The following is a 27,221-nucleotide window of genomic DNA, read 5'->3' as shown; positions in this document are numbered from 1 at the left end:
AAAAACTATGGATCAATTTACGCACGGGTTTTTTCAAAATGTTCTATGTTGTCCGAAGAAAGTTTAAAGCTATTGAAATCCTTGATCTGACCAGTAGAAAGAAAGTAAGGGGTATTTTGAACCAACTACTGTGTTTAGAGAGTAGTTTGAATTAAATTCAATAGGTAGTACTGTTTTGACAATTGGATTTATTTACATTCTGACTTTTATAAAGTGAAAGGTTAAATTTTGTGAAGTTCTGTAATGTTCAGTTTTTTAATGTATTATCAAACTTTCAATTGTGTTCATTTAATCTATATATATATATATATATATATATATATACACACACACACACACTCAAATCTACCAATAGTAAAGCATTGCCGGGTCTGCTAGTATGTAATAATAATGTAATTACATAATTATTTATTATGCAATGCAAAAATTTGTTACATATACAAAATGGTGTCAAAAATAAGGGCTATCGCTTTTAGAAGTGAATGGAAATACAGTGAATCAAATCATGTATTTGTAAAAGCTTTCACCAGTTGACTAAGTAGATTACTGACTATTTTATCTGTTGTTTTTTTAATTAAGCACTGACTAATTATGCCAATTATTGTGAGCAATCCAACCAATTATGAAGTTAAGTTTGTGATTTGATTTCTCAGGTCCTAATGCTAACCAAATTTAGAGGAAATGAGTAAATTAATGGGCTTCCAGCAACAAGTAATCAGGTGAAAACAAACACTTCACAATTAGAGTTCTTGCCATGGAATTTTCAAACATTTCACAGTGCACAATATTGTTATTAAAAAAGAAGCTATTTTAAAGTATGTGCTAGATGGGAATGAACACATTTTGGCTGATGTCCAAAAAAATTGAAAGATATATCCACTCATGCAGTTCTCAATCTTTATGAGAAAGAATGAGATGAATCTGCTTTCCATGCTGTGACAGCACAATGGGCATGTTCCTAGGTTGCAGATAATGGAAATAATGACAGCTAGCTTTGAATAAGGAGTGATTCAAATAGGGAGATGCAAATAGGCAGTGGTAGTATCTGAGGTGTGATGGGGTACTGTCTAAGGAAGGGCAGTACATCCAAAAAAATTTTGCAAAGCCAAATTTAGACTAAAAGAGGATATGTGGCGACTAGAATTGGTCACCACTATATAAGCTAATATATTACATTGCATGCTTTCCAGAAGCAGACAGCCATACTGTAAATGCTTCCACAATAAGAGATTGTCTGTGGTGATGTCAGATAAAAAATGATTCAAAGGTGCCATGAATTGTTAGTTGATATAGATATCTTGGCTAATGAGCGTAAGAAATGCTACATTTCCCAGGTAAATAACCTATTGATGTCAGAATGAAAGCAGGAGATTGAAGACAATCTCCTTGTGAGGTGTAATCAGTTAGAGGGTCTAAAGACGATCTCCGGTAAAGCCCCTCAGGGCTCGGAACAGAGAGGGTGGTGTGGTGATCAGTAATGTCACAAGGTGGGTGTCAACCCCTCTACAGGGTTGAGATGGTTGATATAGCCTGAATGACAAACCTAAAGCTATCATCTGTAATAGGTTTTTTGAGTGCTGCATGGCTTGAATGCATTGGAAAACTACAACTACATGTTCTGAAGAAATGTTTTTCATTTTCTTTATTATTAAATCAATATGATGGTTTTGGTTTGATTATTAATTAAAGCAATAAGTTATAGAAATGCATCGAAGGATAATATAGAAGAAAAATTATCTGACTAAGTGCTAGAAAAGAAAAAAATTAATGATTTCAGGTAAATAATTTTTTAAATAAGATCTGAATCTGATAAAAACTTTGAAGGACTTAACAAGAATAATACAAACAATCTGAATTACTTGGCTTTTGAGAGAAACAACAATGAATAAGGTTTATATAATAGCATCCAAAATTTATGAGACTGAAGCACTCTGATTTAAAATTTATTAATATATAACAGAAAGCAAGATCAGATTCATTTGAGAATTGCAGTACAGGGAATTTAATGAATAGAAAATACTAGGTTGATCTGCAAGTAAATAGAACAAATGGTGGAAAGTATATTAAATGATCAGTGATTTTCAAAAAGAGAATGAGTGAAAAGATCATCATTCTAATCCCATTAGGCAAATTTTAGAAAACATATCTAATAATAGAACTATGTAAATGGCATTTGTGGATCTAGTGAAAGCTTTTGAAAATGTAGAATGGAATAAATTGTTTAAGATTTTAATAAAAACCAGACTAGTATAGGAAAAAAATAGTTATTTATAATCTGTACTAGCATAAATCAGTCATCATAAGAGTAGAATATGAAAAAAGGCAAGCTACGATTCAGAAAAAAGTGAGGCTGGATGCAGTCTGTTCCTGCTTGCTTTTACTGTATTACTCTCCTAACATACTGCTTTACTTTCATTCAAGGAATGGCTTGGTTCTCAAGCAACTTTTCTTAACAGTACTGTAAGCATTAGAAACTAACTGTGCTAAACTGGTTGAGATACCACGCAGCAGATTTTATGCACAAAGAAAAAAGCTTGCTTTTTTGATGTAAAATATTTAGAAACAATTCTAATAGGTGCACAGAGAAATTAAATAGGTACGTACAAATACTGAAACAAGAGTAAATTTTTTCTTTGTTTTTATTTTTCAAAGACCAACTGACCTTTATTATTATCATGTAATTACTGACACTTATTCTAAAATATACTTTTATTTGGATAATGTATAACTCCTTATGCTTCTGATGGGGAAACTACTGCCCACTAATCCAAAACTACCACCTCTCAAGCACTGCTAATTTTTGAATAGTAGCAGACAATATAAATTTTGAGGTTTAAAATCACTGTTAGTCAGACCGTTATAATAAATACATTACTTTTTAAAACATTTTCTGTTTAATATAAATACAGCTGATTGTAACTGAGCCTAACACCTTGTATATATCACTTGATATATCCTGTTAAAAATTGCAATAACTGTAAGAGAATAATTAAATTATAAATATTTTTCCCCAAGATAAAATCTGAAGATGGTTTAATGCAAAAGCAGATGTATCTTATTCCTTATTCTTATACAACAAATCCACTAAAAATTTTGAAATGATAATACATTAAGAAATAAGTTATTGCATAACAAACATACATCAGTTCTAAACACTTTATAGCAATCACTATATCACATTATTAACAATAATTAATATTACAAAAAAATGATAAATTTTCTTCTAAAAAATTACTGTAAATAAATTTACTTTCATAATTTTTAAGATAACAAAACATACAATAAGTACATAAACAATCTAAACTGTAATAAATAATATACATTATATTGATATAAACATAAAATTACAAAAGTACTGACTGGGTGATAAGAAGTTAGGGTCAATAGGTTTTGAACTGTTATTGCACTCTTCGAGTTCTTGATAATTTGTTAAATGAGACCATAGGGCAGATTTTCCCTGAAATCAGTAAAAGGTTATGATAAATTCTCAAAACTTTAATCCAGAAAGAAACAATGCTATTATAACTTTTACACATGATCTTTTAAAGGTAAGACATTTTCAAGATTCTCTACTTTGACATCATTTTCTGATATGTTATTTGAATATACTGTTAATTCTATATCTTGGACATTCTATTTCAGGATGTTTTAAAATTTCAAACAAGCATTTCTCTCTCATGCTCAGTGATTATCATCACACATAAATTTTTAACCAAAAAGTTAAAAAAGTGTATATAGCAATAGATTAACATAATCAGCATATTTAATGATCGAATAATAAAAAGAATTTAAACAGTTTTTTAGCCACTGTGAACAAAAATAACTGATTGTATAAAGATCCACCACTTATAAACTATAATTAAATTATTAATATCAATAGTAAAAAGGTTATGCAACCCCCCCCCCCCACAAAAAAAGATAAATCAATAAAAAAATATAAGACAAGTATTTAAAATATTTCACCTATCTTTTAAATTTTTTTTTTCTTTTATTTTATGACAAAATTTTATAAAATCGTTGAAATTGTCCACCATCTACCTCTAGACAAGCTTTTGTTCTTAATTGCATTTGAGAATACTTTTTATAATGTACCTCCTGTCCTCCTGTAGCTTTTTCCTAACTTCATTTTATATCCTGTCTTCATTTTATTAGAATCACTGCTGTGCAGATTGTTTTTCAAAACCCTCAAAGAGAAAACATCTTGTGATCTGAGACCAGAGGTGGTCTCTTTTTGAAATTACATAGTAATAAAAAAATTCACAATTTCAGATGTTATAAAACTTTCTGGTTCTCAAATATAAATAGATTTAATCCTTCATAAATATACTTATCATATCGTTAAAAAAAAAAAATAATAATAATAATTTTCTTCTGTGATATGGCACAACATTCTAGATAAATAAAGAACAATTTTTTTTGTTTATCTAGAATTGTACGTGGTGATTTTAACTAATTTTTGAGTGTTGAATTCAAAATTATTATCAGAATTTGTGAAATACATCACGTTTTTTAGATAAATACAATTTAGACTTAACATTTACTTACCAATAAATGCATAATCACTCTAAAATCAATATTAAAAAAAAAAGTATATTCATTTAAAATTTGTTTAAATCATCTGAATTTATATTTATTCAAACATAAATAGATTGAAATACATTAATCCAATTTTAAAATAAGTTTTTAAATGTTTAAATCATTGGAATTGTCTTAACTTTAATTTTTTAAATGCATTGACACTTTTTTGCTTGTACAATGTTTGATCAGTTTCTCTAAACAAAAACCAACAATAGTCACCCATCTTCCTTGGTACCGATGCTCCATGAATATCCTGATAGAAATGTTTTCCTTGCTCATTGCTGAGCTGAAATTTTTGAGAAAAAGGTCTAGGTGGGAGTGTAAGAAATGAATTTTTAATGACATCCTACATCCTAAACGTTTGTAGTTTTCTAACAGCTTATTAACCATAAAAACATTTTTTATATTTTCTGTTGCCTAAAAAACCACCAACGTCTTTGAAGGACATCCATGCAACTAGTTCACATTTGCTAATTTTATTGTCAAAGTTGAGTCCTTAAGCAGTTTCTTGATTTGCCCTCCTCCAGTTTCTTGAATAAATGTACCCTCCTGCAGCTTACCATCACTCAATTTAGAAAAAAATATTTTTAAATGATTAAATCTCGGTCCATCTTTGTCTAGTGCCTTTAAAAAATTTTTCATAAGTCTGAGTTTTATGTGAAGTGGCAGTATGATTTTACCACTTTCAATTAATGACAAATGCTTTTCATTTTTTTCATCAGCCACAGAGTTCTGCTGCAATAGCCAGTTCTTTATTTGGTAATGATATTTTGTGTCACAACTATGCCAAAGACAAAGAAAACAACAATATTTCGTAAACCCACCTAGTAAACCAAGAAATAACACAACTTTAGATCACTGCAAACTTGCCACATATACTCTTTGTATTTTATTGTTTCAAGTACTAATGCCATAGTTTCATACGTTTTTTTCATCTTAACTGCATGAGCTAACGGAACGAATGGCTGATTGCTACCACTATACAATAAAACTGTTTTCATGTTAACTTTAGAAGAGTCAATAAAAAGACCATTTTTCAGGAATATGCAAAATTCCAAGCTATTTCATCAAGCTATCAACATTAGTACAAACGCACAATGAATTTTTCATAGTAAAATAAGTTGAACGTTTTATTTTATGTTCTAAACATAGTAACACTTGTTTTTTCTGCTAAAAGATTCCAGTGCTGCAGCCTACACCTCAGAAACTCAGCTTGCTGCTTTGAAAACTTTAAATCAAAAACTAAATCATTAAGTTAATGTTGCTGAATTAAATGAGGAAATTTCTTATCAGGTACAGGAAGAAATTCTTCAACATTCTCTACCTCATTTGAAACTGTTCTTCTAGCAATGTCAGATTAGAATGTGGTACGGGTAACTCTTCTCCATGTGGTACTGGCTTCAGAGCTTTATTTTATTCATAAAATAAATTCATTTATTTTATGAATTTTATGAAAATTCATAAAATATGCAGATACATCTGCATATTTTATGAATTTTCTATTTTTGAATGAAGATCCAAATATATTTGTCATACAAAAGTAGCAGTCGGTAAAGTGGTCCTTAGATTCATTCCAAACGATCAGTACAACCAATGGCATGGCTTGTTGTTTACCTTTCAAACGTTCAGAATTACTGAGCACAATATGCAAATAACATGAGCCACCCAGATTTTATCTTGATCTCCAAGTGCCAAATCAAAAGAAGATTTATAACCTGTTTTTATCAATTCAGAAATTGTCTTTCTTTGAGATTTAAGGTAAATTTACCACAAACATAACAAAAATTGTCTGGATAATTTGAACATCCACAAACTTTTGCAGAAGCCATCTTGTAAATAAAAACAAGAAAAATCACTTTTGTATTATAAAGAATGATGAAAAGATAGCACAACACTAATAACTCTGTGAAACACTACACAGTATAGACAAGCGAAGCTAGACTGAATAAGATTTTAAGCTCTGTAGTAAGCAACATCAGATGTCAATATGATGACAATTGTACGTGTCTACTTCTCATAATTCAGTGTATATATTTATTTATTTTTTTCTTTATTAAGTATGTATATTTTTTTAAACTAAAAATATAGAAACTGCTCTTAATTATAACCAGTAGTTGATCAAAATGAGTTTATTATAAATTTTTTACAAATTTATGATTTACTTAAATCCTTAACGCAAATCAAGTTATGTTGTTACTCTTATGTTTGTATAATATAAGAATATTATACACACACAGATAATGTTATAAAATGAAAACTCACCCTTAACAAAAAATTCATTTTGTTAACTCTTCACCAAACAAGTATTGTCTAACTAAAGTAACATATGCCATGCTACGAAAAAATTCAAGGTTACCAACAACATAACAATAATTTTTCTAAATATCCCTGCTGCTAAGAGGTTCATTATCAAACTCTGAGTTATGTAACGTAAAAAAAAAAAATTACTAAATTATCTTAATTAACCAAATTAAGGGAGAACAACAGAATAGCTACATACCAAGAACAATTGTAAAATATGTATAGCATACTCAATAAATACTGATATTAATTTTATGAATCATTCCCAACCTGTATCCAGAAACTGACCATTATTTGACATATTAACCATTATCTGACAATCAAACTAGCTGATTTACAGCTTAAATTATTACAAGATTATTATTAATACATTTACCATAAATAAAATAGAGAGGAAATTATATAAATGAAAAGATACAAAAGAAAAGCAATTCTAACATCCAATTCCTAGGCAGTTCTTTGTATACTTTCTTCAAAGAATTTAAATACTAGACAGCTATTGGTGTACTTTGGAGGTTGGGATTAAATTAACCAAAAATCTAAGGAATGATTGGTCTGAGTCTGTACAAGAATGCACCTCTTTTAAATGTCACACACACACACACATATATATATATATATATTATATATATCATCCTCATTTCATTGGGCCATGGGGTTGCTTATTGCTCACAAGTTCAAATTGCAGCATACACATTAGGAATAGAAAAAAAAAGTTTTGTTCTAGTTCTTACATCAATATAAGAAATAAACATAAACTGTACAACACCTCCCAGTAAAATAAACCATAGCATACTACAATAAACATAACATTCAAAATAAATCATAGTAGAACATTATTTATGTACATTACTATATTCAATGAAAATAACATCTATTTAAATAAATATTTAATTTAAAAGAACACAAATGAAACACACCTGCTTTGCTTGTAAACCATGAGACCAAATACGTTCTAACAGATCACAAAGACTAGCAATAAGAGTGTTTTCTTCAACAAGTGATGTCTGCCCTGTATGACCTAGTTCAACTGCTTCTGAACCCATTTTCTCTACTAACATTCTTTTCGTCTTTGCCTTACAGTCCTAAAATAATAAATGCAAATGAAGTTAAAGTCCAAATTTACATATTATACAACGGATAAATTAATTCTTAAAATATGTTACACATAATTATTCTAAAAACAGATATACATTATTGCCCCAACAGAATTAAACTAATATAAGATATCTTCATACCAAAGATCACATATGATAAACTTGTTTTTTGCTGTTGTGATGTATCATTTAAAGTTCCAATTGCCATAAATATCTGTCTTGAGGTTTTTGCTCTTATACAGCAAAAGAATAGTTTCAATGCTTGTCTATATCGAAACTACATCCATATAACTACTGGCATTCAATGAAAATTTTACTAAGGTCAATATTCTATAATTAGGTAAATTTTTAGTTAACCTTTACTTACCAAACATCCTTTTCATTTAACAGTAAACAATTTTGTTATTTTATATATCAATTGAAAAATTTTTATCAAACTATTTTATACATCCTCTCTTTACTCTCTAAATTTTTTGGTTAGCTCATGATAAAATATAGTTAACATAACTGGCATGGTTAAAAAATATAATAAATCCATAATATTAAAAATGGAATGAAATACAAAAAAAAAAAATTAACTTTAAAAATTACCTTAAGTAACTTCTCAACAAAATTCCAATTAGTCTGTGCAATAAGGGCAGGGCTCATATCTGGAGGTGGAGGCTGTAAAGTAGCAAGTGCAGTTCCTAATGGACGAGCTTCGCTAGGTGACCGACGAGGTTGCTGCGACTGCATCTGTGGCTGAGAAATAATATCGTTACCATAATCCAATTCATCTAAAGAATTGGAAGAAGCACTCTGACTTAATTTCCAGCCACTAGAACTTATAGAGGATAAATTCACCTTTTGTTTTCTATTCCTGCAGATAAAATAGGAAATACAATCTCATTATTTTTTTTTTTTAATTCACGTTCAATTACAAGCAAAAAGTTAAATAATATTTTGACACAATATCTGTTAATTAAATTATTATTTGAAAGATCAGTGAATTCAAGTAAGTTAAGGGGTGATGAACCAATTACATTTTATTAATCAATATCTCCAGTATAAAAAGGCTACAAACTGAAAAATAAATGTTGATGACATAGAACTACCAAAATTTAAGTAGTTAAGTAATAGTAACTTAGATCACAATGTAATATTATATTATGAGAGAGAAATGATGGAACAAAAAATAATTTAACTGGTTCAAATTAACACATTAATTATAAAGATGATTAATTTTTTTCTCATTCAAACACAGCAATGCTCTAATAAATGTTTTTTCTTGTGTTAATAATTATCAGAGCTCAATGTGACCTGGGACAACACCTAGGGCATTTTTTCCATTTTAATTTTAATTTTCACAATTGTAATTTATTGCTGGCAGAGTAAGGTCTTTTAAATAACAATAAGAAAACTAGTAATTCTTTAATGAATTTTAAAATTATAACTAAAATTATGACCTTATGGTAAAGTAATTAGTAATACTGATGATATCAGTGATTTGTCATCTGATGATAGTAAAGGGAAGAAGTTACTGAGGATAATGATACAGGTTTTCATCATAGACTTTCCCTTTTTGAATTACCTGGAATGAAATATGCTCCTCCCCATAATTCACCTGCAGTTGCATATTTCAAACTTTTCTTCATTACTTCACTGTTAGAAATGATGGTGATACTGATGAAATTATATTAGCTGTTAATTTTGAAAGTTTGGAAACAGGAAGAAATAATCTCAGACTGTGGAAGAATGTTAAAGTTGCAGAAATGCAAGCGTTCATAATTGTCCTTATAAGTGACACTTAATAAGGAATCTGCTATTGCCAGTTATTGGTGCACCAATAAAAACCAGTGCTGTCTATGGTTTGGCAGAATGTTTAACAACAACTGTTTTCACACCATTTTGAGATTTTTTCACATAGTTCACAGCACAAACTTTCCAAAGCCTAATGAACCCTTTTATGACCCATGTATACAAATTCAACCACTCATTGACCATGCAAGAAGGCTTTCCAAATGTTATTACACACCAGGAAAATATGTGTCAATAGATGAAAGCATGATTCCTACTAAGTCAGACAACCCATTAATGCAATTCATGCTTAACAAATGCCACAGATATGGTACCAATCTTTGGATGGTTTGTCATTACTGTTTAAATTTTTTTGTATACCAAAGTGCAAAAGATCCTGACAGAAAACAAGTTAAAGATAAAAAGACTTCTTTAATGAAGTGAAAGAGCTGTACAAAATTGGTGAAAAAAAAAACATATTGATATCAGGTTATAGGCAAAAAAAAAACCAATAAGAAACCAGTGCTTTTGTTGTCGACTGATGTGGCTTCAGTGAGGAAAGGTCCAAAAGAAGAAGTTGTAAAATATTTGTTACCAATCAGCCTACTATTATACAACAGTAGAATGATTATATGGTTGATGATGATGTAAGTGATCAAATGTAATGTCAATATCTCAATGATTGTAAAATAATTAAATTTTGAAAAATAAGTAGCTTTTAATATTTTTGGACGATTGGATTTACATACCTATCAATTGTATAAAGCTAAATACAGACAACCCACATCTATATATATATTTTACATTTTTATTAGTTGATGATTTGACTGAAGAATGGTTGGATGTACATAAAAGAAAGCAGAAACCCCAACATAGAATTTCAAGGTATGAGAAGGATAGTGACAATGATGTAAACAGGTACCTTTTGAAAGAATTCCTCATAGCAGGGAAAAAATTGCTGTGTGTGCAATGCTGTTTAGACGTGTGGTAAACAAAAAAAATCAACATATTTGTGTAAAAAATGTATAAAAAAGACTTGCACACAAAGTGTTATCCCAACCACAAATAAAGATTTTTACTTTGTATCTTTTATTAACTATATTTTTTTTTAATCTAGGACTTGGTTTTTGTTACTCTCAAGTGATAATCATAAATAATTTATTTTTTCCTTAAAATTTTGGAAAACTTATATGGAACTAGCAATAACAAGTAGTTTTTGTGACACTAAGTTAAGAGTGAAAATTTTCAACAAGGCGCACTTAAATTATAGTCATGAAAACAGAGTTATTTATCAAGAAAAATACAAGAAATTTTGTTCAAGTGTGCATTTTAAAGTTTCTTTTATGCAGGATTCAATTTGCCAGATTTGCAGGATTTTCAATTTATTTTTAGGTTATACAATTTTTTTATGTGTAACTATTAACATCAAACAAGAAAAATAAAAATTTTTTTGTATCTTTTTTCAATATATTTCTTTCTATTTGTGCATCTTTACTAACTTATGTAAATTATTTTGTAAGTATATTTTTACTATTATTTTGTAAACTATTTTAGAGGGATTCATTACAAGTAATTAAAAAAAAAATTGTTGAAATTGCTTGATAAATAACTGAAATATGATTCTTTTTTGCAGAAGACTGCAAACTGACCAGAAATGTGCTGAGTCTTTGGTCACACCTTAGATGAAATACCCAGGCTATAATGAATAATTTCAACCAAAAAAAATGTGGGGTTAAAAGGTTAATAAATAAAAATTAGCCATTAAAAAATTCCCTAATAAATATATTTTTAATTTTTCATTTAATAAGTGTCAAGCTGCTAGTTTCATAGTACACTGATTAACAGTAATACCCAGTTACTTACTCAGAATATTAAAAAAACTTATATTACATATATATATATATATATATATGTATATAATATCTAAAACTCTACAGAAAACTATTGTTTCCTATATTAAAAGGTTGATACTGACAATCTGTGTCACTCCAACATACAAAAAAAAATCTGCACTGAAGAAGACTATCAAGCAGTTATCAGTTTTTACACAGAAAATCTACTAACAGTTGTAAAGTTGCCACAATCAAATTCACAAGGTAAAATTAATCATGGATTAATAAAACAACAATAGGTAGAAAAGCAGATTATTTGTTACTTCTAATTTATCAGCACAATATACAAATATTTAATGAACAAAAAAACAGAAACAATCAAAATACATGTAATGTAATAAAGTGCTTAGAGCATTTTTGTTATATAAAATAACAAAAATGTTCATCTACTACAACTATTACTTACTTACTATTATACTTACTTAATATTACTTACTATAAATACATAATATTACTGTTCAGTATACTATTGTATACTATACTACAACATTATTAGATGCTAATATGTTGAATGTAAATACTTTTAAAAAATTATGTCTTTTAACTGAACAAATTCTTTAAATTTCATTCTACCCTTTGTGAAAGGGGATGAGAATTAACTGATCCTTAAGAAAAAATTCATAACCTCTTCAAAACTGAAGTAAAATAATAATGGAAAAGCTAACCAAAAGAATAAATGTATAAAAAAAGTTTATACTACCTTAATGCTGGTTCTTGGTTGAGAATGTTACTATCAAGCAAAGGAAAACCAGCTCGTGTATTCCTAGAAACATGGTTCGTCAACACTTCTTGAGGGTCTGGAACCTCTATATCTACACTAGCAAGTCTTTTTTCTAAGAGTCTTTGAGAATCATTTATCGTAGAACATGGTTCATAACAAGGAGTTCTCACTAAACCTTCACTTTTACGAAGAAGTTTTATCCTACGCTCAAATACACGTAGATTAGGTTCAACTTTAACCCATGCACTCATGATTTTATTATCAATTAGAGTAGCAAACATCTGAGATTCAATGAATCTTGACAAAAACGGCTGGTGCTGCTGAGGCTGATCAGACAGGAATGTAGCCTTATCAAAATTCTGCATTGATTCACGATCACTCAACCACTGTTCTCTATCCTGTAATATAAACAAATCAGTACTATAAAACTACAGATTTATCTTTAACCCCAGTAAGAGTCTAGGAGTTCAGGTGCATATTATACTTTCACATCTTGACAGTGGTAGACAAAATTTATGAATTATTATTTAGTATCTGTTAAAAATTTGATGTCTATTTGTTTTCATTCATATATGTACTTTAAATGTTTATTTACTGAAATACTCTTTAAAAAAAAAATTATATATATATATATATATATGTATATAATAATTTTTTTTTTTGTATTTATACAAATAATCAATTTCAGAGTGTAAATAAAATAAGCAATGTTTAACAAAATAGCTCCAATACTTAAAAAAGTATTTTACATAATACGCCCTAATAGTAATATTCACCTAAAATTTAGTTAAACTTACAGTAAAGGATAATTAAAATTCAAGAAATAGTAAAATACTTTAATATTAGAAAAAATATGTTATTTATAACAAAAAATCATAAGAAAACTGATATGGTTTTACTAGTAGTATATTTTGAATGCATAAAGAGTATTTACTATTAATGGACTATCTTTGTGATACAACTAAATTTATGTTTAAATATAAACATGCCTTAAGGAAGTAAGATTTAAAAAAAACTGAACTTCAACAAACAACAAATAAAAAGATCAATTATTCAGGCTATTATCTCAATTAATGTCTGCCCAAAGCACTGATGTCACTGAGTAGTCTCAGATATGTAACAATAATTTTACATATTTTTTTTCAGTAAGATTAGTAATCCAGGGTCTATTCATTAACTTGATATTATATGAAATGATAAAATAATTTTGAATTAAAAATGGAAAAGAACATTAATATTTTATTCAATACCAAAGAAAGCTTCTATATTTCTCTTAACACTTCATATTAAAAACTACACTATTAAAAAAAATAACTAAATCATTAAGTAAGTATAATTAAATGATCATCTGAACCACTTTAGTAAAGTGGATTTTTTTCATTAAAACATTTTCAACAATGTAATTTTCTTCTCCTTAACGATATCTTTTTGGACTGAAGAAATTATGTGGATATTTACAAAATGGTAGTGATTTGTCAAGACTAAGCAAAACATTTCTGACCAATTATAAAATATTAGTATAAGTTTTGAACTCTACAACTTATGAATAATTTTTTTTATTATTACTTATCACTACATGTCAGTAAAGAACATTATTTTGAAATCCATACAATACCCTTTACTATAAATAAAGATAAGAAACAACTAAGACACAATTAACTTTTGAACTAATATACAATACATAGCAGAAATGCTAGCCATTCCCAAAGGCTGGAGAATGTGTCTTGGGGGAGGAGAGAATTTGTCTGCTGCTGCAGAGAGAATAAGAAACACAACATTCATAAAAAATAAGTACACCTTATTGAAGTTGTATTAAATAAGTATACCTTGCCTTATATAAGTTTTACTTACTTATAATGCAACTGTGTAAGAAATTTTCAAGTGGCAGACTGATTTCATGTAATATGTTAACAACTAAGACATCTCAATATTTTTAAATGATGACAATAAGGTGTATTAAAGTGATATTAAAATTAATAATTATGTACATTCGACATACCTGATTTGGTTGAATAATGAAGTGTTCATAAGTTGAAAATATATGAACAAATCTATTAAGAAATATTTCACGTAAAGCATTATTAAAAAGTAATTCTTGAGCATATAATTCTCCTTCATCAAATATTTGATCATCATCGTTGTAATCATTATCAGTCTCTGACTGACCATCCCAGTCAAAAGAACCAACACCTTCAAGACTGACCCCTTAAAAAACAATTTAAAAAATTAATTTTAACAATATAACATTTAACTTTATAATAAACTGTAAAGCTGAGTATAATGTGTGCTTGTGTGTATGTGTGCACATGCATACACACATATAGATATAAGAAAACTCTTACCTTGTTTGTATATTTATAATTTTATTTTATTTAATTTTTCACAAAAGTACTTTTGCGGAATCCCGCACCATCAGTTGTGTATGATATTTATAAAATTAAATATTAAATATAAAATTAAAGAATTAAAAGATTGCAATTACATATACCAGAGTATATGAAGTCATTAAATTAAATAAAAACAAACATTTAATAAGTATCCATATACCTGTTAGCCTATGTATTGTACTATTTAAATAAATATTTTATATAATATCTATGAAAGTGCTTCTATCTATTGCAGCTTTTATGAATGAGTCTCCTTCAAAATGTGTCTGTAAGTTGATAAGTTGAATCTTTATTTACATTAATTATATAATATTTTTCTAAAATATTTAGATTTTTGTTTCCTTTTTTAATTTCTAATATTTCTAAATTACTATTAACATCAGAAGTAGAATGTTTATTGTTTATAAGATGATCTACAACATTAGAGAAGCCAATTTTTTATTTTTATAGTGCCTAAAATGTTCATAAAATCTGGCTTTAACCCTAGAATAGTACCTATACACAACAATAGTGAATGGTACCTATACGTCTTATAGACGTACAGCCCTGAAAAGTGCCAAAAAATGGTATAATAAATATTTTAAATTCTGTAAATGTCAATAAATGTTAAATCTTCTTCTATTTGCATACTTACTACATATCATAGAATGAAAAACTGCTCTTAGAATTAAAATATTAAACAAAACTGCAAGTAAGAAAACATCATTATAGAAAATAAATTTGAATTCGATTCCCAGGAATTTTTTCAAGCAGGTAAAAATGTTTAAATGAAAGGATGAGGTATATAAAAAACATTTTAATGAGATTTAAACAAAAATTGGTCATAAACTTATTATTTTTTACAAACTTGGCAAATGTTGAAACAATGTTCGCCACACACTGGCTTTCTGCAGTTGCAGCAGATCATTTTACTCATTCTTTTCTTCTTATAAGAACAGTACGTACAATACTGCCTTTTTTCAGATTTTGATGCCGCTTGTATTTCAACAGGTGCATCCGTCACACCGAGACAATCTTTTATGATGCTTCGTAGGTTGTGAGGCATGTGTGACTGTTTCAGTCTCTCCATCATCCACGGAATTGACAGTTGATCGGCCAATTTCATGAGGAAGTGAAATCTTGACAAAGGCTTCTTGTCACCATTATTTTTCATAAAAAAATTGTGCAAATAAATAATGTAAGCATTATAGCTTGCTATATTTAGCAAAAAAAAAATACATCAAGAATAGTACCAACACGCCTGAGAGGCGTGGTAGGATTTGTTAGAAAAAATGCACTGACCTTGATGTGAACACTTCTGAGGTTTGAAGTACACTAATCCTCCAATGGAGAGTCAGGTGTAGTATATCTAGAAGGCAGGGGTATTATTCTCCTCCAAAACAAAATGGCGGCTGTTCAACTACTGAACTACGTCTAATAGGCGTATACGTACCATTCTAGGGTTAAATGATCTATTGGTTTTACCTATATAAATATCTTCACAATCATTGTACTTTATCTTATAAACCCCACAGAAATTGTATAAATCAGTATGTTTCAGTTTTTTAAATATTTTATTATGTAGTTGTTAATTTTATATGCAGGTTTAAATTTATCCTTGTCATAAACTTTGGTTATATTTTCAACAATACTGTTAGTGTTTTACATACCATAATGTTTTAACATAACAATACTGCTATGTTACAAGTAAATGTTATCAATCTTCTGCGTGCTGTGTATTGGTTTTAAAGTTATTGCAACATTAATTTTTGATGTTTGTTTTTTATATATATTATCAATTAATAAAGCACTATATCCATTTTGAATTGCAATTTGTTTTATGATATTTATTTCTGTGTTTAAGTTTTCTTTATAATTTTGTGTATACTGGATAGCTCTATTAATCATATTTGTATATATGTTAATTTTATGAGACCAACGATGATTTGATTTCCTATGAATTGTTACTTTATTGGCTATAAGTTCCTGTACACCAAATTTACAATTTGATTATTTTTGTTAATTTCAATGCTAACATCTAGAAAATTTATTGTTCTGTTTATATCTATTTCAAAAGTAAATTTAAAATTGTTATAATATCTATTTTATATCATTATTATAATACTTTTTTTTTGAATATATATATATATTAATTTAGTAATATCGATTTTTAAATTGTTCATTCTTCTGTACTAATTAATTTAAAAGCAGAAAAAAATTCACCAATCTACCACTGTACAGAATCAAATAAGAGCTCTTATCTTATTTTTTCATTTTTATTATTTTCCCTAATGTATCAATAGCGCTTTTGAGGAATTCCTCATCATCAGTTGATTAAAATTAAAATTTTAAAATGACACATTAAATTACTAAGTTTATTTTAATTTTGATTAATTGAAATTTTAATCAACTGATGATGAGGAATTCCTCGAAAGTGCTATTGATACATAAGGGAGAATAATAAAAATGAAAAGATAATGAATTTTTATTCTGCTTTTGAAATATGTGTATGTGCAAATGTGAATACATGTGTGTGTGTGTGTGTGTGTGTGTGTGTGTGTGTGTGTGTGTGTGTGTGTGTGTGTGTGTGTGTGTGTGTGTGTGTGTGTGTGTGTGTGTGTGTGTGTGTGTGTGTGTGTGTGTGTGTGTGTGTGTGTGTGTGTGTGTGTGTGTGTGTGTGTGTGTGTGTGTGTGTGTGTGTGTGTGTGTGTGTGTATACATATATATATATTTTTTTAATTAGTAATAAATGTACTCAAGATGTGAAGTTGTTAAAATTCTAAAAACACCCAGTAATAGTTTCAGCTGACACCACGGTGCAAAACTGCAGAGCTAGATTCCTGATCAAGATGTAATTGAAATCAATATAAGTAAAAAGGTTTCAATTTAAAGGCTAGAAATAAAGTTTAAAGTAAGTAAGGTTAGATCTGCTTAAAGTAAATTGGCTTAGTATTCACGAAAAAAAAAAACACTTTATATCAAATCCATCACTGACCTTAATGGACAACAATAATGTAAAAACACCTAACTAATTGCCAGTAAATGTTTTGTTCAGATATTAATAACCAAATGTGGCCATAGCAGGTGTGGCGAAAAGTTTAGGAATACTTAAATTTTTTATTAAACAATCATAATATATGGAGATTAGAAACATGTGAAGGCTAATGCAGTAACTTCTAACTGGTAAGATATGCTTTTAGCAGTTAAAAAAACAATTTTTTTTTACAATCAAACAAAACATTCAAAAAATTATACCTTGGCCAAACAGGACACAAAGGGAGGTAAGTTACGCTCATTCGTTACAATCGCTGATTGAACAAACTTCTTAAGAAGCTAAAATAGAGTGTTTTTATAAAAATTATTCAGTACAATAAGTAAATTAATGTAATAAATTTATTATTATTATTATTAATTGTAAAAGGAAAGATATAATGTACTATAAAAAAAATCCAGTTTACATAATTTAATTATCAACTTGATTCGCTGAAAGATGATTTAGCTACAGTAAAACATACACAACACATTAAAATAACTCTTTTTTTTGAAAATTGTTAACTATACTATTATATAAAGAGGAAGATAATTTTTGTTTGTTTGTGATATACAAACAAAAACTAGTTGATCAATCGCAACCAAATTTTTACCCATGTTTCTTGGCATAACTGAGAAGGTTTTTAGATATATTTCATCTAAAAAAAAAACCAATATATATATTTATATGTAGTAGTGGAGATTTTCCAGTTGACACACAAACTTTAATGAATTGAATTAATGAACTGTAAGCCTCTATCACTGTATGAGCAGGGTTTGAACTGAATGATTCGAATCAATCAAATGAATAATATTACAAAAATAACAGAATTAAATATTAAATAAATTTCTGTTAAAAATAATGGGCTTCCCATGGGGACTGTGTGTGAGGCTAGACCAATTGTCACCATCAACTGGTAACAAATGGAGGTGCCCTTGTGCCGCTGTTTTGGGAGCTGGAATGGAGTGCTCTTGTAATACCTCTGCAAACAATCATCTGATTTTCAAAATTCAAACAGGGTTTAGTAGGCTAAGTTTTGCATACATCAGGTACACTCTCAGTCTAACAAATTATGGTTATTCGGAAATATATATAAAGTTAAAGTTAAGGTTTTAAGCCATTGACTAAGACTCTAGCTCCTTTGAAGGTTAAAACATTAAAAATATTTATTACTTCTTCATCGCCAATGAGGGTGAAGTTGTGAATTAAACATATGCATTAAGGAAAAAATAGAATAATCCTTTTATTACGTTATTATATTTCTGCCACCACGGTAAAGAAATAAGTTATGAATTTTTTATTGTCAAATGTATATGTACTTTAGTTACCATAGTTACTACTATTCTACCTTTTGTAATTTAGTTTCTTGTTCAGGTTTCTATAAAGCCTGAATACTATAATTATTATTTATCAGTATTATTCTCACAACCATGAGGATAACGTACAGTGTGGGGGTCCAGGGGATGGAGCCCTCTGGGTAGATGGGAATGGCAACTGAAGCAAGCTCTGTGGTTATCCAGGGTGCCGGTCCCCTTGGCAAACTGAGAATGGCGAGTGAAGCGATCAAGCTCTGCGGCCATGGGGTAGGCCCGTTGGCCCTGAGCAGCTCCTGAGTTGGCTTTAGGATTCGCTTGGGTTACCTGAGTTCCGAGGATCCAGGTTCTGGCTAGACAGGCTGGCTAGTTTTATAAGTAAAATAATAATTTCAACATAATTTCTGTTGAATTCAAAGATAAAAGCATTATCAATTTTAATGTATTATAATATGTGTAATATAATGTAATGCATTATAATGTATTACAATATTTTAATGTAATTAAAAAATTACATTATGTTAAGTACAGAAGTTTATCAGTTTAATTTTTCATTGGTAATGAATGTGTTAAAAAATATAATACTAACTTGTTTTTCTAGCCAAATTAACAAGACGTTTAAGAGCTTCAGAGCCAGTCATTTCAATATGATTCGTATCCTCATCCAGATCATTGGCCCATGAATGTTTTCGAGGTCGCCATGCTGATGCTGGTAACGTACAACTACTTGTCATTATGTCGCCACCTCCCATTCCAACCTTGTCACAGCATGGAGAGCTACTCAAACTGTTTGAATTCCTAAAAAAAAGAAAAATAATGATTAACTGTTAGTTATAAATTATATTTTATTTTGTAACTAGCAATGTAAATGAAACTGAAATGAGAACCCATGTTTAGAAACCTCATTAACCAGTAAGATTTACTAATAAAACTACTGATACATTTAATTATTAAATTTTCATATATACTGAGCACAAGCGCCATAATTTAATGATGGAAATTTCCTTCAAGGTTAAATATTTCAACATACTTTATTTTATCAGTCACCTGTTAACTCATGGGTTGATGTTTGCTCTGATCAGAGGTCAAGAAAACATAACTTTTAGAACAAAAACAATTAAAGTAATTATTGCTGACATTATAGTTTCTCATAAAAATAATAACTTCATATGGTTAGAAACACTAATATACATTAAAATAAATGTTGAATGATTTGACACAATGATTGATGATTTGACACAATGTTAAAATATGTTCAGATTTAACACAGTATTATTAAATCACATATACAGAGCACTGAATACACCTGCTTAAAGCTCAACATTTTTCACAGATTATCTAATTCTAATAACAAAATCCTTAATTGTAAGTACCTGTCGACATCACAACCAATTTTATACTTTCTTAATAGATCATTGATTTCAGCAATGAATTCTGTCTTTTGTGGAAAAGATGGTAATTCTTCTGGTAACTGCATTACTTGAGTATCCAGGTCAACGTAACATAGGTTTGCCTATAAAACAGTTAATATTAAAATTAAATTGTTATTGTCAATTTTATGTGTAATTAAAATATATAATACAAATATACCAATAATAAATATACAGACCTCACTAGGAATATTTATACGATTTTCTCGGCTATGTAAACCCATAACAAAAGGAACTGGAGCATCTAAGAAATGCTGCAGTGAAGCTGGTAAAATTGGTACGTATACATGAGGCCAGGAAAACGGGAAAAGCAGACACATGATCGACTCAGCAACTTGCATTAATCTTTGGTATTCTGAAAATAAACAAAATATACAACTGTAATAATATTTTTGAACAACTTATGATACTAACAAAGACTAAAGCAGAAATTAACAAGAGAACGCCACCAAGGGGGGTAATAACATGGAACACAGTAAGAACTGGAGGTAATTGTATATTTAGAGCTAAGAAAAGGCGCTGAGCTCTGAGCAGTAGATCTCGGCTGTTCCTGGTATCGATTAAGATGCAGGTTGGAGAATTCTATATTAAAGGTTGGATGATTTGGTTGCACTTTTATTCGAGCTATGTAAGAGCAAATCATTTAGTTTTATCTATTTGAAAGGGATGGCTCACCACTTTCCACCAGTAGACTTACCATAGGGCTTGAACAAAATGCATCTATAGCCAGAAGGATAAATGAATGGTGGACTGCATCGAGCATTTTAAGAGCAGTGACCTGTGCAACATATGAGGTATGGCTATTAAATAACGAGACTAATTCTGTTTTATATTTTATTTTAAATTTATACAAATTTAGTTATTGTCCCTTTCAATATACGTCTCTCCTCTATCTCTATAGCACTCCATGCAAATTTTTTGTTGTTTGAAACAGTGCTGGAAGTCTTCTTCTATGAGCTCTTTCATGACGTGAGCTGCTTTTTCTTTCACAGCTTCAATGGTCAAATCACATGGTGCCTGGTCAAGCGAATAAGGCGGATGGTCTAACAGTGAGATGTTATACTTGGCTAGAAACATCTTGACAGATAATGCAATGTGGGCCAGTGCGTTGTCCTGATGAAGAACCTATGACTGACTTATTCTTCCCCAATTCGGGTAGTTTTTTCTTATTTTTTCATAAAGTTGAGCAAGGACCTCAAGAAAGTAATGTTGATTAATAGTTTGACCTTCAGGAACCAAGTGAAGTTATACAATCCCATGAATATCAACAAAAAAATCATCACTTTGAATTATGATTTGCTCATTCAAGCTTTTTTAGCTCTCTGTGAAGCTGGGACCTTCCTGTGCATGGATTGAAGCTTAGTTTCTGGATCATAAGTGAAAAACAAAGATTCGTCACATGTTATCCCTCTTTCCAAGACGTTTGGGTCATTTTCAATGCATTCAAGTATCAGAAAAAATATTTTCATGAGCTTCTTTTTGTTCGATTGTGAGAATTTTAGGCACAATTTTCACACACACTTTTTGCATTTTAAAATTGTTATGTAAAATTTGCCTTACGCATTCTTTGTCAATTCCTACAGTTTCAGTAATCGCACAAATAGTTAACTGATGGTCAGATTAGATCAATTACCAATTTTTTTTCAAAATTTTTATCAGTTTTTGACATGGAAGGGCAATCCGGGTGAACATCACCTTCAACATCTACTCAGCATCTTGGAAATGCTTAAACCACTCAAAAATTCACACATGTGATAAACACTCATTGCCATATACTTTTTTTTTTAATAAAAGATAAGTTTCAAATGAAATTTCACAATTCTTTCCTCTAATAAAACACTTACCAATTTTTCAGCAAAACAAAAAAACAGTTGTTATCCAAAAAAAAAAGGCCACAGCCAGACTAATACGTCTTCAAAAACAGAAATATATCTACACAGCTGTCAGTTGAATGAATTTGGCACATGCGCAGTTCTTCTGTAGCAGCATTAGTCTTGTTATTTAATAGCCACACCTTTTATACGTCACACCTGCCATAGTCTAAGCAGGAACAGACCAGAGCTCAGTATAGGTGCAACATGCATACATGATCAGTTCCCGAAATATTGGATAGAACTCTCAGCATGTTTAACATTTTTAGACATTTTACCTTCAGCTTCTTTAAATATGTAATCCATATCAGTTGTTGGTCAATCCAAGAAATCTTACTCAGAAGCAAGGTACAACCAGTTTACCATGTAAAATAAGTTGAGGGTCAACATGCTCCCTCAATCGTGAAAAGCAAATGCATTTCATCTTTTAAGGAGAAAATGCGAGTCCAGTTTTACAGCATGATTCTAGACGAGTTTAAATGTTTTGGAGCAGTGACTAAATTTCTACATGCAACATAAATTGAAAAATCATCCACAAATAAGAACACATGATAGGTTTTTGCATACACAGTTTGCTATACTATTTGTGGCTACAGCAAATAAGGTAACATTTAGGACACTTCCCTGTGGTACTCATAGTGTGAAACTTTCAGATACCATTCTTCCAACTTGAAATCAAAAGGACTGACTACTTAGGAAACCCCTGATAAATGTAAGGAGATTCCCTTAAATACCTCATTCAAAAACAGTTTCTTTCATATGCCTTTTATATATCGAAAAAGACAGCAACGAGGTGTTTGAGTAGGAAGGGGTTTTGGATAACAGATTCAAGAGAAACTAAATGATCGATAGATGATCAGCCTTGGCAGAAACTGCATTGTTCAGGGACAACTAGGATGTTTGTATCATGGTACCACACTAGATGATAGTTTACCACTTGTTCCATTACCTTGCACAGGGTACTGATTAAGGAGCTACGACAATAACTTGAATCATTGCATCATTTATTTTTATCAGGTTTCAGAACAGGAATCACTGCTTCCGACCAGGAATCTGTTAACACCTGGTCAAAAAATATTCTATTTTAGATACACAAAGATGTCATATTGCAGTGTCTGGGAAGTGTAATAACATACTGAGTCTGATTATTATCATTTTTGGGTGAAGTGACATGAGAATTATTCAAAGCATATCTCAGCTCATTATAAGAAAAGGGTAGGTTTAATTCATTTTGCAAGTCTCCAATAACAAACAGGCTATTTTCTACCTGCAACTTATATTTCACAAACTCATAACAGTATGATGATGTCAGTGAAACTGCCTTAGATGACCTTCCAAATGAGAAACCTTCTAGATGACAAACAGCCCTCGCATTGTGGAAGGCACAAAGCAATTCCGTAATAGATCTTTGATTGAAATTACATTCAGCGTCTGGTGTTTGGTACATATGGCCACACATGAACAGGAAGGTAACACTAATCTTTATTCAGTCAAGAATGGTCAGGTTGAAAAATGTCAGAACTAGCGTTGACATTGGTACATGAACAACATTCTCCTTTCTCATAATCCACTGCAGAGGTGACTGACTGCAATGATAACTCTTTAATTACTGGAAACTCAATCAGCCAAGTCATGGCAAAAGGTCAATCCTTTGCTAAAATGTAGGGTGTTATGAGGCTCCACTATCACTCTCCCTGTTCCTACATACTTAAGGGCAAACAATTTTCAACATTGTTCTTTGTTACTTACTTCCAACATGTAGGGTGCCAGTACTGTGCTTTTTAACAGATTTTGGAGACCCACAAGCTGTTGCAACTCTCTTATTTATTATAACTTTACCAATCTCCATAACATTTCTAGTTTCCATATCACTAGCAAAATCCTCATACAGGTTTGAAGTCTCTTTAAACCCTCATTTTTGTTGGTTTTTTCCAAGGGGGCCAACAACCACCGAAGGATTATTGTTTGGGACTGCTGTACGGTTCCCACAAGTACTGGCAATTTAACAGACAACTCCAGCAGAGCATACGGATACTGAAGCAAAGGATTCATACAACTGGGTTTACCCAGGTGCCCAGAGGACATTGCTTAGGACTTGCTATGTATACAACCATATGAAATTTCACGAGTGTGAGTGGAGTGTAAGTGTAAGAAGAAATAGTATATGATGTTGTTTTACTGTGAACAGATAAATGTTGTAATTTGTGTAATGTATGTGTATGGTGTAAAATATTCAGCAGCTCTGTGTGTAGTGGAAAGAAAATCTGAGGCTAGGGCTGTGGGGATGCCAACCCCCCAGCCTTAAAGAGTAAGACTTACAATTTCAATTGTAACAAATAACTTATGTCCTAAATTCGGTATATTCCAAATTTCATCAAAATCAGAGGGGAGTTCCTAATTGTAAATAATTACCAAACCTTCCACTAAATAATTCCTATGAATTAAACAAGCATATAAGCATAGATCATGAGTTCAATTTAACTATGAGATTAGTTTACAAAGAACATTTTGGAAATTTATTAAATGTTCTAATTTTTTTCCTCACAGTTAAACAGATGTTATAAGCAGAGAGTTTTATGTATTAACTACTTGACTAACATGATGTATTTTTAATTCCTTTAAATTAAAGCTTATCATTAATTTTAATTAATTTTAAATTAATTGTTACATGTATTGCAATCCTTGTCTTTCTTATAATTTTTGCTTTATATATGTCCTATTATAGTGGGACTAATGGAAGAAGATGTCTGACTGAGCTGTTATTAACTAATAAAAAAGAACATAATATATACCAAATTGAAATCTGTTTTGTTTAATAGTGTTTTATTAAGAAGCAATTTGAACAGTAAGAAATGCATCATCTATAACTGCAGAAAACTGCAGGAAATTTTTTTTTATAATATAAATGACAAAACAATTCTAAAAAAAAACATTTGATGTATCTACAATAAAATGTGGACTTTTATTGTCATAAAATTTTAACTTGTTTCAACAATTATTTCATCTTCAGTGGGCACTTAAAAAATAAGTGTTACCTCCATTATCAGGAATCATATCAAAATAATTTTTTGTTAACAGGTAATGTTTTTCAACAGAAATTTAAAAATGTGGTCAAATGTGGTCATTAGTATCATATTTATCAAGAAAATCAATTAAGTATTTTTAAATTTTTATTTACATTCTGGAATTATAATATGAGGGAAAGTTAAGTATGAACTGTTTCACGATTGTACAAACTGCAGCTATTAACATCAACGTTCAAGCTATAATCAACTATCTTAACAACTAAATGCTTATAAAAAAAATAAATAATTTCCATTTAGCTTAATACACTCATTCAGTACATTATAGAAATATTATGACTATTTACAAGTGACAATATCATATGCTTTAGAATGCCAACAATTAAAACAGATCTTTGGTTAAATGAAATTTTAGTGTTAATAAAAGTTTTATTAGTACAGCACCTAAAGTACCACAGCTTTATTCATTTGAAATGGAACACAAATTAATTAAATGAAAAATGTTATTTCAATTTTTATGTTTGTTGTTCAGAATTGTTAAATGCATTTAGATTAATTTTATTTTGACTCCAGAGACACAAAAAAAGCAAAACATTAACTGATATTATTTTTTTACACGTGTCTTACAGCAGCAAGATGCAAACTAATTTTTTCTTTTTTTTAATTTCTGGTTTCATTGAATAATTTCTTTTTATAAGAACCCATCCAAGTTAATAAATCGTGAAATTTTTTTTTAAACAGCTTAATACTGTCAAAAAATTATTTTGATATTATTACAGCAGACTGAAGTAGCAACAGTTTACTACAATAGTCATTATTGTGAAAATAATTACGAAAATCTGATGAGGGTAAGATAGTACATATTTTAACATATGTTTAGTCACTTATTTTTTAGAATATTTCTTTTATTTATACAGCTTGGAGACAATCTATTAAAGCAAATTTTGTGTTTTCTGAAAATGAAGATGAGGTGTTTCTTCTCTTATAAAGTTAAAATAACTCAAAACTTGGGTCCTTTCTTCCATAAATCTAACTACAAATAAATAAATAAATGGATTTTTAACTTTCAGTCCACCTAATTTTCAATGTTCTATCTATATTTAAAAAGACTATTTCTTTCTGTATGCAAATTCTATATTAACTTTACATTAACTCTACATTCTATATTAACTTTTGAAATATTTTTTTTCCAATTTCTAAATCTATGACTATATGAGTAAATTTATTTTCTAAATAAAGAGGCTTTCAGATATAAAAAGATTCTTTATCTTCTGTATCTATCTTAATACTTAAAAACACAATCTTAAAATTACTTTCCTTACTGTTATTATTCATAAAATTTGTTTAACTAATTTATTTTTAAACCAAATTTCTTCTATCAATTATTTCATATTATTCAGTTTTTCTCATTTTTAGTTTCGGTTAAAAGAGCACAATCATAAGCAAACACTAACAGTTTATATTTTTTCTTAGAAAGTTAGATTACACTCAACTTTTCTTTCAAATTTGTTAAGCCTCTTCTAAGAATTGAAAAGCAATAGGGACAGTCCACATCACCACATCTTGTCTCACTCATTTTCATGCAAAGATTACTACCTTTCTTGGATTTCTCCTCCAATCACAACTAACTGATCTTATACTGATTAAAAATAGTTCTTTCTCTAAATTTGGACTATATTCTTTCAAATCTTAAACATTTTATTTTACTCTACAATACCCAAAAAGACCTAAAAATATTTTTTTTTCATGCTTTACTTGTAAAAAGCACACTTAAGAAGTAGTAAAAATAATTCTCAAACATTTAATGAAATTTAAATATTAC

General features: G+C 29.4%; 1 protein-coding gene and 1 long non-coding RNA gene across 6 annotated transcripts in view; one reads left to right on the top strand and one right to left on the bottom strand.

Annotated features, from left to right (window-relative positions):
* pns (DENN domain containing pinstripe) overlaps window positions 1-27,221 on the bottom strand; it is a 113,479-nt gene that overhangs the window by 39,152 nt on the left and 47,106 nt on the right. For all 3 annotated transcript variants that reach the window (XM_075358529.1, XM_075358527.1, XM_075358530.1), the window contains exons 6-13: window positions 20,685-20,860; window positions 20,449-20,588; window positions 19,665-19,873; window positions 14,365-14,570; window positions 12,345-12,763; window positions 8,568-8,835; window positions 7,800-7,964; window positions 3,361-3,457 (exon numbers count right to left, since the gene is read on the bottom strand). In XM_075358529.1, the coding sequence (XP_075214644.1) occupies window positions 3,361-3,457; window positions 7,800-7,964; window positions 8,568-8,835; window positions 12,345-12,763; window positions 14,365-14,570; window positions 19,665-19,873; window positions 20,449-20,588; window positions 20,685-20,860 (1,680 nt within the window). The remainder of the gene's footprint in view (window positions 1-3,360; window positions 3,458-7,799; window positions 7,965-8,567; window positions 8,836-12,344; window positions 12,764-14,364; window positions 14,571-19,664; window positions 19,874-20,448; window positions 20,589-20,684; window positions 20,861-27,221) is intronic.
* Window positions 3,403-25,402, top strand: LOC142320579 (uncharacterized). 3 transcript variants are annotated; one of them, XR_012755439.1, is made up of 5 exons: window positions 3,403-3,548; window positions 11,386-11,848; window positions 14,988-15,020; window positions 19,677-19,901; window positions 25,102-25,402. It is a non-coding gene; the product is annotated as an uncharacterized LOC142320579 (long non-coding RNA). The 3 variants fall into 3 exon arrangements; XR_012755437.1 differs by having other exon boundaries at window positions 19,677-19,787; window positions 25,102-25,374; XR_012755438.1 differs by lacking the exon at window positions 14,988-15,020 and having other exon boundaries at window positions 19,677-19,787; window positions 25,102-25,373.

Source organism: Lycorma delicatula, chromosome 2, assembly GCF_047948215.1.
Source record: "Lycorma delicatula isolate Av1 chromosome 2, ASM4794821v1, whole genome shotgun sequence".
Taxonomy (NCBI): domain Eukaryota; kingdom Metazoa; phylum Arthropoda; class Insecta; order Hemiptera; family Fulgoridae; genus Lycorma; species Lycorma delicatula.
The sequence above is the reverse complement of the archived record's forward strand: the minus strand, read 5'-3'. Positions and strand labels throughout refer to the sequence as shown.